The following is a 12,412-nucleotide window of genomic DNA, read 5'->3' as shown; positions in this document are numbered from 1 at the left end:
GGCTGGTTGATTCCGCAGGTGATAGAGAACTATAAACACAGAGGGCCAACTGTCAGGTATACTCAGGTTAACCCTCACATTGTTCAAGGGTCAACTGTATTAGTTTCGATTCTACAATATAGTAATTTGATATTTCTGTAGATTATACTGCATACAAAGTTATTATAAAGTATTGACTATATTCACTGCTGTACATTACATCCTTGTAACTTATTTATTTTATACCTAGTCTTTTGTACCTCTTAATCTCCTTCATCTATTTTGCTCCTCCCCCACCCCTGGCTTCTCTTTCATTGCTAAGTCCTCCTACTTCTTTTTTGTCTTTCTGGTTAATCGTTACTTCTTTCTCATAGTTTTTAGTCTAGTCCAGATCTTTACCTTTACTCACCATTCAGTTCTTTACTAAGCATTAATTATTATAATGAACATACTCTGGAATGTTCTGGAATATAAAGAAAAACAGAACATAATCCTTGCTTGTAACATACTCATTGTCTAAGGGAGAGACACGTGGTTATATACATAGAAATATGGTATGTCCCATAATAGAGATGTATTCTAGGCTCCATGGAGACAAAGGGGATGCACTTAACTCCACCGAAAGAGAGAATACCTTTTACTAATAATAAGAGACATTTATTGAGCTGTTTTCTAAGTGCCATTCTAAGCACATTACACATAGTAACTTATTTACTCCGTAAAAAGCCTCTGAGGGCAGTACCATTATTTCTACTTTGCAGATGAGGAAACAATTAGAGATTAGGTGACTTGCCAGGTCATACATTTAATCAATGGGGAAGCTCTGACTCCAAGCCAAGCCCTCTACTGTCTCCTAATAGAGGAGCTAGAGTGTGTCCTGGATTTACAAAGATGAGTTGGGATTTTCAAAATGGGTGAGTGGTTTGAGGCTAAAGAAATAGCATGTATGGAAGAGGATAGCATATTAAAGGTACTCAAAGTAGTTAATTCTGGCTGGACTAAGAATGTCTCAGTGTTTACCAGCTAAGTGAATCAGAGCACCTTGAGAAAGAAAACGAAATGAGCCTAAAGAAGATGGCCACAGAGAAACTGGTGACAAGTTGAGCATTGAGAAGAATCATTACTGTCAGCTGAAATAAGCCAAGCTTATTAAGACAGCACAAATGTATAATGGTACTAAAAAAGAACTTTATGTTCATCAGCTCAAATTACATAATCCTTATACTCAGGTTGCTGTTTCTTCTTTTCTGTTTCCTCTGTTCTGTTTCTGGAACTTCTATTAGTTAGATATTGGTTTTTCCTGGTCTTTAGATTCTGGAACTTTTCTATCTTATTCGTCTTTGTCTTCTTTTCTTTCTGGGGGAGACTTTTTTTCTATTTTGTCTTTCAACTTTGTGCTATCCAGTATGTTAGCCACTGACCACAGTTCAGTTCAGTCACTCAGTCGTGTCAGACTCTTTATGACCCCATAAATCGCAGCACGCCAGGCCTCCCTGTCCATCACCAACTCCCAGAGTTTACCCAAACCCCATGTCCATCGAGTTGGTGATGCCATCCAGCCATCTCATCCTCTATCGTCCCCTTTTCCTCCTGCCCTGAATCCTTCCCAGCATTAGGGTCTTTTCCAATGAGTCAACTCTTCGCATGAGGTGGCCAAAGTATTGGGGTTTCAGCTTCAACATCAGTCCTTCCAATGAACACCCAGGACTGATCTTTAGAATGGACTGGCTGGATCTTCTTGCAGTCCAAGGGACTCTCAAGAGTCTTCTCCAATACCACAGTTCAAAAGCATCAATTCTTATACATGACTACCGGAAAAACCATAGCCTTGACTAGACGGACCTTTGTTGGCAAAGTATGTGGTTATTTAAATTAACATTAAATTAAATTTTAGTTCTCCAGTTGCATTGGTCAGTTTTCAAGTCCTTAGTGGCTACCATGTTGGACAGCACAGAACTTTTCTATCATTACAGAAAATTCTGATGAATATTTAGTTTTTGCTGTCATTTTCATATCTAAGAACCCTTTCTAAGACCTTGTTTCATTTCATGAATATACTCTCCTCTTTCCCACTCCTCTCAGAAATTTAATATTAATTTTAATATTAAATACATGTACATTTTCTTGTACATTTCTCTTGTACATTTTCTTCTCTCTGCATTATTTCTGTTAGCTTTGGATTTTTTTTTTTCCTATGTGTTTTGGCTTTTCTCTTTTATGGTGGAGACTTTTCTAACACCTAGCTTCTTGTCAGTTTCTTCCTATTTGGGAGAGGCACTGAGAAGCTTAACAAGCTTTGTGTAAATGAGTGGGGCTTATAGTCTTGGGTTTTATTACTCTTGGTTGAACTCGTTAGCAACAAGCTGACTTTGTTTTGTGAATTCTTCAACATCAGCATGTTTTCTTTGTACAGTTCTTTTTTCAAAAATGGGATCCTCCAATTTCTACTTAGCTATGTAAACATTTTAAGAGCAAGCTAGGGAAAATAAATTGGGGTGGACCAGGAAGGGGTGGATTTCCCTAGTGGCTTAGTCAGTAAAGAGTGCCTGCAATGTGGGAGACCGGGGTTTGATCCCTGGGTTGGGAAGATCTCAACCCAATGGCAACCCACTCCAGTATTCTTGCCTGGAGAATCCCATGGACAGAGGAGCCTGGTGGGTACAGTCCATGGGGTCACAAAAAGTTTGACACGACTGAGTGACTAACTTTCTTTTCTTTCTTTAGGAAGGGGTAGGGCTAGTGCCACCATTCAGTATTTAACCTTGCATTTGATCCCTGTGTAGACAAATGGCTCTTCTCACCTTTTGAAGTTTTTATGTTACTGTTTGTGGGTTTCAAAGGTCTGGTTGCTCTGAAGGCAGATGGGTATGAATTGACCATATTGGACAGATCAAAGATGACGGCCCAGGAGCCATATAATCCTTTTCTCAGCCCTCCCCCTACTTGCGGCCTCCATGGTACTTGGTTCAAGTCTTTCTCTAAGTTTCTGTATGTGGAATTAACGTCATTCTTTTCTGCAGACACATGAGTTTGATCTTTCTTAAGCTAGGTTCTTTATTTTTATCTTTTTATTGAGATATAGTTGATTTATAATATATGTTTCAGGTGTACAACATAGTGATTCACAATTTTTAAGGGTTATACTTTATAGTTATAAAATATTGGCTATATTCCCTGTATTGTACAGTATATCCTTGTAGCTTTTTTACACCTAATAGTTTGAACCTCTTAATCTCCACCCCTATCTTACCCCTCCCTCTTTGGGCTAGGTTCTTTAAATTTTTCTGTCTATATTCTTATCTTCACTATGGTTTGGAAATCACAGATATCTCCTAATTTTTCTGCAGAGGAAGTTTGCATTTGTTTCTTCTTATTGGTTTGGGTGTGATTTTTTTCTTATTGAATTATTATTGACATATTAGTTTCAAGTGTACACATAGGGATTCCATATTTATATACATTAATAAATTATCATGATCAATCTAATTACCATCTTTCACCATACAGAGTTATTATAATTTTATTATTATTATTTGGCCATGCCAGCATGAGGGATCTTGGTTTTCTGATCAGGGATCAAACCAATGCCTCCTGCATTGGAAGCACAGAGTCTTAACTACCGGACCATGAGGGAAGTTCCACAATATTATTGACTGTACAGCCCTCCACATCCGTGGGCATCTGCAGATTCAACCAACCGCAGATGCAATTAGATTGAATCCTTGGATGCAGAATCCATGGATGTGGAGGGCTGACAGTACTACTCCATTTTATGTAAGGGAGTTGAACATCATGGATTTGGATATCTGAAAGGATCCTATAACCAGTCCCCTGCAGCCACTAAGGGATGACTGTATTCTCTGTGCTGTACATTATAGCTATGTGACTTATTTACCTTATAATTGTAAATTTCTAGACTAAGGGGACTGAAAAGTCTTTATTCTGCTATCTTCTTTACACATTTGAATTACTGATATTAATATAATTTCATCAAGAATGATTCTCAAGTTTCTCCTTTGTCTCAGAAACTCAAAAGTAATTGGTTGTATTGCAAATGTTCAGATATCATTGGGAATGTTATGGATCACTAAGATGGCCATCCTTCATGAGACCAAATCCTTATCAGATCTTTTATTTCATGAGGACATTTCTTTCAGAACCACTAATTGTACATCAAACTAATTATTATTTATCTAAAATGTATTCTTCCCAATCAGATTTTCTACTCTGCTATTTCTCTTTTTTTAATGAAACCATCAATGAGATCTAATGCCATGACCTATACTGCTTAAGCTGTTTTTTATTATACCTTTTTTCTCAGTTGATTGTTGTTCATTCTTAAAATACATTGTGAATAATGTCACATTCGTTTTTATTTATTTTTATATTTAATCCTTTCTTTAACTGAAAGATTAGATTCCAAATTCAAGTGGGACTTTTGTCACGTGGAACTCACACCCTTAGTACCAGCATTTTTTATACCATTGTTAATTTTTCCCTTTGCCTCTTCTACTCTATTAGAGTATCATTGGCACCCTTTTAGCAGATCATTGTCATCTAAAATATATTTATTGTGAATAATTTGTATTAGCATTAAAAATGATTATTTACCAATCTTTACTGTCAATAAGCTCTTTCTCAGAGAAAGTTTTATGCATGACTCAGTGAGACCAAAGTAGCTTTTTGTTTAATACATAGGTATTGTTCACTAATACTTGCCCATTTAATACATAGATATTGTCCACTAAAAAAGCTATTGTTTTGTAAATAAGATTGTTTCCATTTAAGCTCATCCAAGTTCTGAAGATACGATAGTTGATTAAATATATAATTTTATGGTTTTGATTTTCAGATCCTTTGTAAAGGGTATGTCAGTAATTAGAGGCTTATTTGCTATATGATTATTAAACTAAATATTGCATATTGAACTATTACTCACATTTTAAAATATTACTCACATTTTAAAAGTATTTTTTTTCTGGTCATACTTCTTCAAGTGTAATTTTATTTCTTGCACCGCTTATCTTAGGAAGATATATTTTTTTATTGCTTAAAATGATCTAACAAGTTTGCTTGACCCTCATTAGGAGAAAAACAGACCTAGGGATACAAGACACATTTAATGGAAAAGTATAGGACTAGCAAATGGGCTTCCCAGGCTGCTCAATGATCAAGAATTCACCTGCAATGCAGGAGACGTGGGTTCGATACCCTGGGTCAGGCAGATGCCCTGGAGAAGGAAATAGCAACGCACTCCAGTATTGTTCCTGGGAAATCCCATGGACAGAGGAGCCTGTCAGGGTGCAGTCCATGGGGTTGCCAAAGAGTTGGACATGACTTAGCAACTCAACAACAGCAAATAGGACTAGCAAAGTAGAAAGTGTTATTAGAGGATGGATATTTCATCAAAAGCAGTTCAAAGGAGTAATTTAATTATTTGCTTATAATTTATGTTGATACAGCGGGAAATGATTTAACCATTTTTCTTCTTTAAGTAACCTTTTTCTTTTTACTACTTTAGCCTGCCCAATCAAGAAGTCATAGTTGGACTGACAAAGCATGTCAAAAATCATCTAATATTAATAGCATTTGGCATAGGAATTATTGCCCTAGACGTGAACTGGATATTGTTTCAGATACTACAAAAGTGAAGGAAAATCCAAGTACTGTGGGCATTAAACAAGTGATTAATATTAAAGGGTTAAATCTTCCAAGGAAGTCATCCATTGTAAAAAGACCAAGAAGTGGTATGTATTTTGTTTTTGTGAAATACTAGTGAGAACTGGTCACATTTTAGAAGTCTTTGTTAAATCTAAGGTTGTAAAGATTTTTTTTCCTGTTTCTTTTAGAAGTTTAATAATTTTAGTTCTTACATTTAGGCCTTTGATCCATTTTGAATTAATTTTTATATGGTGTGAGGTAAGGATCAAGGTTCACTTTTTTTTGTATATGGCAATTAAGTTCTTCTAACACCATTTGTTTAAATGATTATCCTTTTTCCATTGAATTGTCTTGGGACATTTGTGGACAGTCAGTTGACCATATATGTGCAGGTCTCTTTCTGGGCTCTATTCTGTACCATTGGTCTCCCCCTACTTTATGCCAGAAAAACTGTCCTGATTACTGTACCTTTATAGTCAGTCTTGAAATCAGGTAATGTGAGTCTGTAAGTTTGTTCTTCTTTTGAAAAGTTGTTTTGACTATTTTGTGTTCTTTGCATTTCCATACAGATTGAATCAACTTGTCAATTTCTTTAAAGAAAAAAAAAAGGAGCCTGCTAAGGTTTTGATTGGGATTTAGTTGAATCTATAGATTATTTTCCCAGGTGGTGCTAGTGGTAAAGAACCCACCTGCCAGTGCAGGAGACTTAGTAAGGGACTCAATTTCCATCCCTGGGGTGGGAAGATCCGCTGGAGGAGACCATGGCAATCCGCTTCAGTATTCTTGCCTGGAGAATCCCTTGGACAGAGGCGACTGGCAGGCTACAGTCCATAGGGTCACAGAGTCAGACATAACTGAAGCAACTTGACACATGCATGGATTATTTTGTGGAGAATTGACATCTTAATGATATCAAGTTTTCAGACCCATTTATTTAAGTCTTCTTTAGTTTAAGCCTTCAGAAATGCTTTGTAGTTCTTAGTGTACAGGTCTTTGCACATATGTTGTCAAATTTATCCCTATATTTCAGGTTTTTGATGCAGTTATAAATGATATTTTTAACTGCAATTTTTGGTTCATTGTTAGTATATAGAAATACACTTGACTTCTGTATATTAATCTTGTATTTTGAACCTTACTAAAATCACATATTAGTTCTAGTGGAAATCTAGAGCCCTGTAGTAGAGACAGACCCCCTTTCAGACCAATAGTCAGCAATAGTCTGTCTGGCTATTCAACTCGCTGCAAATTCTTTTAACTAGTATATAATAACTTTTGCTAAGCATTGTCCACTATGATGATATGAGACACTAAAGTGTCTTGATCAATTCAGGATATACTAAATCTATGAATTTCTCCAAATAGATAGTCTAACAACATTATCATAAAAAGAAAATGAGGTTAGCATAGTGTAACTTCTTGGTGAAGGCTTTTCTGGGGATCCTACAATATTTTTTTTTCCTCTTCTGTAGAGCTTACAGTTTCCTGCGTAATAAACAGATTTTGGTTTATACAAGTTTGCTGACCTGTAGGTATTTTTTTTTAACCTGTACATTTTTGAATTTGAGGTGTCACCTTGTCTCTAGTATTTAGGCACCCTCCACTGCTCTACCCATGTCTTAATCATGAGCACTTACTCCCATGTGAGTGGAAGCTATTTAGACTGAGAAGTAGTTGGATTAATTTTAAGCACATTAATGCTTTGTCTATGTGCTTGCCTATTTCAGCTTTACCACTTTTATGTTATTTAGTCTTATGATTTATTCTTATACCATTAGATTGCTACACAACAATCTTCTAGAACTCTATAGCTGTGTAATGAGGATCAGAGCTAGAGTACAAATTACTTTCCACTACAAGACAATCAAATATACCTCAAAAACCATCTCAGTGATGGTGTATATATACATATATTAGGTATAGCACCTGGTTTTAATGAAACATTCTTTTAAACCAAACATAGATTAATAATAGGTTTAATTTTTTTCTTCCCGTGGTGGCTCAGCTGGTAAGGAATCCGCCTGCAATGCAGGAGATCCTGGTTAGATTCCTGGGTCTGGAAGATCCGCTGGAGAAGGGATAGGCTACCCACTCCAGTATTCTTGGGCTTCCCTGATGGCTCAGGTGGTAAAGAATCCACCTGCAATGCGGGAGACCTGAGTTTGATCCCTGGGTTGGGAAGATCCTCTGGAGAAGGGAACAGCTACCCACTCCAGTATTCTGGCCTGGAGAATTCCATGGACTATATAGTCCATGGAGTCACAAAAAGTCAGACATGACTGAGTGGCTTTCACTTCACTTAATTTTTTTTTTTTTTTTTTGCATTCAAAATTAGGCCCTTTTTTTTTTATATTCAAATAGTATAATGAGTGTAGAGCCTTGCAGAATTGATTGTATCCTGAAATTCATACAAATAATTGACATTAAATCATAGTTAATTTTGAAACAGTAAAACACAGCCAAGGGAATTTTTTTTTAATCATTGTTTTATTTCCTTTTCTGATGCATAATCAAAAAAAAAAAGACTTCATCTTTAGGGCAATAGAACATAGGCTGTGAAACTGAGACCAAATCTCTAACTAGTCATGAAAGAAAAACTTACAAATAATCTTATTTTTATTTAGAAGAGCTGTCAGAAGATGATATGTTGGATCAATATTCTACTTCCTTTACAAAGAAGATCAAGAAAAATAGTTGTGAAGGTAATAAGTCACTGAACTCTTCTGAACTGTTTATGCCTGACCTGTTAGATGGAACTACTGTTAAAAAAAGCTTAAGCACACCACCTACAACAAGAAACAAATTTGCAGCATTTTTGCAGAGAAAAAATGAAGAAAGTGGTGCAGTTGTGGTTCCAGGCACCAGAAGCAGGTATTGTTATATCTATAGAATGTTGTGTGTCTATTAGATTATATACTCTGTTGGTGTTTATTTTCATTGTTATGAATAGCATTAAATCTAATGAAACAGGTGTAGGATTTGGCTTAATCCAGTTTATCATGTATTGCCTTAGTTCCACTTGGACTTCTATTACTTTTGTTATCTCTTGATACAGAACTAAAATAAGAATTGTAGACCTTACTGCATTTTGCATCAGAATATCCTCTGTTACTTTGCCAGGGGGCAGGGAGGATCCACCTTCTTTTTTTCTATTTTTTTTAGTTTGTTTAAGAGTTAAATATAATTTCACAAAGTACTTTTATAAATCTATTTAAATACAGATGACTGTGGAATTCTCATATTAATTGATATTAATATAATTAATTATATTTAATTATATAATTAATTTAATTATATAATTAATTATCTCATATTAATCTGATATAATACTAGGTGCTGGGTTACAGAAATGAGAGACATAGTTTTTGCTCTTGAGAAATGAATAGTTTTCCTAGTTGGAAAAATAGGTCAGTAACAAAATCATTCCATACCCTGTGGTAAGTACAGTGACAAAATCATGCATGAGGTGTTTTGCGGGCATCTAATGCTGAGACAGTGGTTGGAAAGGGTGAGAGGGAAGGGGCGCATGTAAAGTGTTCTTACCTAGGTTTAAATGATTCGTGAGTGAAGCAGATAAAGAATGGAGCCGGGTATTTTACCAGCAGACTCATGTAGGTTGGACAGAGGTATGGAGCGTGGGGGCAACTCTTTGCTGTTTGATCACCGCTATTATTACTTCTGCCACAATGTAAATTGGAAAAAGAATGAAAAAGGAGCAGGAAGGTACTTGATGAAGGAGGAGAAATAAGGAAGCCAGTTCATGAAAGGCTTGTGACCCAACCTAAGGAACTTTGAGTCTTTAAGGGTGATAGGAAACATTTAGAAGGTTTTAATCAGGAGAGGGTTGTGATTTGATTCCTGTTTTAGGTAGACCAATGGTCCTCAACCTTTTTGGCACCAGGGATCAGTTTCTTGGAAGACAGTTTTTCCAGGAACCGGGTGAGGGGATAGTTTCAGGATGATTGAAGCACATTGCATTTATTGTGCACCTTATTTCTAGTATTATTACATTGTGATACATAATGAAATAATTATACAATTCACCATAATGCAGAAGGGGTACATTCTGGGAGAGTGCATTCAATGGGAGCCTTGAGCTTGTTTTCCTGCAACTAGATGGTCCCACCTAGGGTGGTGGGAGACAGTGACACCTGAAGCATGTTGCTTATGTCCAGTCTACTCCATAACCTCATTTTGGTTGCTGTCACTGCAGAAAACCCTGCTTCACAGAGTTAGGATGTTGGAAATGGAAGCCAACTTTTTAGTGTTTTTGTGGCAATCTCAGGCTATTCCTCCTTGACTTTAATCCAAAACGTATGGAGGTTTGAGGTTGTCTCAAACATACTTTTATGGCCACCATCATTTACAATCTCAAGCAGGTGATCCTCTTCTAGCATGGACAACATCTGTTCACCTGGCTTGTTCACAATTGGGTCACGGATACACACTTTCCGAGTCTGGGGGTCTTTTGTGGTAGGGGAGTAATGCTCAAACTCTTGTGAAAACTGAGGCAGGTGATCATGCATCCAGCTGGGAAAAAGAAGGCCCTGGCTCAATGTCTTTCAAAATCTATAAATGTCAAAAAATCCCAGTGTTCACTTGTCGCCCCCATAATTCCAGTCTGGCTTTGAGTGCAGCCACTGTATCTGCTGACTTGAACACAGTTGTTCTCCCCTGAAGTGATAGACTGAGTTCGCTGAGCAGGTTGAATATGTCACACAAGCAAGTTTTGCAACCCCTTCTGTTTCTCTGAAATGTGCTACCAGTGGTGACTGTTTTTCTAAAAGAAATCTCTGGAGTGACTCTCATAACTCAGAAACTTTAGCCAGTGATCTACCTTTAGAAAACCACCTCACTTCTGTATATAAGAGAAGACGTGTGTCCATCTCTTCACAGAGTTGTGCAAATAGACTTGAATTAAAGGTGTGTACTTTAATCACATTATTTTAATCACATCCTGTAAAACGTTAAGTTCAGGTGATATTTTTCAGCTAGCCAGCATTTCTCTATGGATGACACAGTACACAGACTCATATTCAGAAATGAGCTCTTTGACCCATGTAGTGGAACCAGAAAGCTGTCCAGTCATGGCAGCCGCTCCATCTGTGCATATCTCAACACAAAATGACCAGTTTTCCTGGTATGTAATCAGTCAGAGACTTTAGTTTTGCAGCTGTGGTGTTGATTGCCAACAGAAGTGCACATAACATATCCTCATGCACATCCTCCTAAAAAACAGATCACACAAAAACAGGCATTGTTGTCTTGTCAACATCGGTAGACTTGTCAACCTGGATTGTGTACCATGGTGACTCATTAATCCTCTCTAACAATTATGCCTCAATATCCTCTGCTGTTTCATCAGTTTGTCTAGTTATGGTGCTAGCCTAAAGGGGAACCTGTGCCACCAAAGTTCATGACAAATGTCCTTAGCGGGATCAACTCCTCACCAAGAGTAAAGGGCTTCTTAACTTTAGCCTTGCAGTCAGCCACTAAGAATGATGCTCTCAGTGTAGACACACTTAATGAAGTGGTGGCCTTCAAGAATTGCTTCTCTTCTTCATGTTCACATTTTTTTTCTTTTGAATCTCCAGAGGCTTGTCTTTTGATCCCGGGTGCTTGGTCTCCATGTGGCAAAGTAGTTTTGAAGGTTTCATGGCTTCTCTAGATAGCTAATCACCACATATTATACAAAGCAGACCTGGAGAATGTGAATTGCATGTTTCAATGAACCCATAATTTAGGTAGGACTCTTGGTATTTTCTTTTAAATGCAGGTTTCTTTTTGTTGGCAGTCTTAGAGTGTTCTGCTGTTTCATCATTGGGTCTTTCCCCCTTTTCAAAGAAGTTCCCCAGTAATGTTTGTTTTTTACTCATTTTCACTAGGGTTAGCCTGTGGGCTTACCAAAACTGACTGAGACAAGTGTACAGGGTGGAAAAGAGGCAAGGAATTAGAGGTGGTAAATAAAATAATGGGCAGGCCACACATGAACTAAAAATAAGCATTGCATTCTGACTTAAAGCCTGCTACCAGATGTACGTGTACAACTGAAGTATATCAACTCACTCACCACTATAAAGCTTGCCACCAGATGCAGCATAATTGTCACTTGCCATCACTGATAGGGTTTTGATATAAGTCTGCAAGCGTGTGATTTGTTTGATCTCTGTATATCTCTGCCTGTGATAATCTCTATTTGCAGCCGCTGCCCAAAGCTAGCGTCACCACCTCAGTTCCACCTTAGATCATTAGGCATTAGATTCTTATAAGCAGCACGCAGCCTAGATCGCTCACATGCACAGTTCACGGTAGAGTTCTCGCTTCTATGAAAATCTAATGCCACCAGTGATCTGACAGGAGGCAGAGCTCAGGCGGTAATGTGAGCAATGCAGAGTGACTATAAATACAAGTGAAGCTTCACTTGCTCATCCACCCTTCGTTTACCTCTTACTTTGTGGCCTGGTTCCAAACAGGCCTTCCCTGGTGGCTCAGACGGTAAAAGCGTCTGCTTACAATGTGGGAGACCCGGGTTCGATCCCTGTGTTGGGAAGATCCCCTGGAGAAGGAAATGGCACCCCACTCCAGTACTCTTGCCTGGAAAATCCCATGGACAGAAGAGCCTGGTAGGCTACAGTCCATGGGGTCACAAAGAGTCGGACACAACTGAGTGACTTCACTAGTCCAAACAGGCCACAGAGGTTGGAGACCCCGAGATGGACCACTCTGAACACACTGTAAAGAGTGGATTCTAGAGGGCCAATGGCTGTTGTCA

The 12,412-nt window shown here is 37.7% G+C and overlaps 1 protein-coding gene across 1 annotated transcript in view; it reads left to right on the top strand.

The window, feature by feature from the left end:
- Positions 1 to 12,412, top strand: part of EXO1 (exonuclease 1) — a 48,479-nt gene that overhangs the window by 14,272 nt on the left and 21,795 nt on the right. The window contains exons 9-10 of the mRNA XM_061382522.1: positions 5,501 to 5,726; positions 8,265 to 8,511. Coding sequence (XP_061238506.1) covers positions 5,501 to 5,726; positions 8,265 to 8,511 — 473 coding nt within the window. The remainder of the gene's footprint in view (positions 1 to 5,500; positions 5,727 to 8,264; positions 8,512 to 12,412) is intronic.

The sequence above is a fragment of the Bos javanicus genome, chromosome 16, assembly GCF_032452875.1.
Source record: "Bos javanicus breed banteng chromosome 16, ARS-OSU_banteng_1.0, whole genome shotgun sequence".
Classification (NCBI taxonomy): Eukaryota; Metazoa; Chordata; class Mammalia; order Artiodactyla; family Bovidae; genus Bos; species Bos javanicus.
Note: the sequence above shows the minus strand (reverse complement) of the source record. Positions and strands in the feature narration are given on the sequence as shown.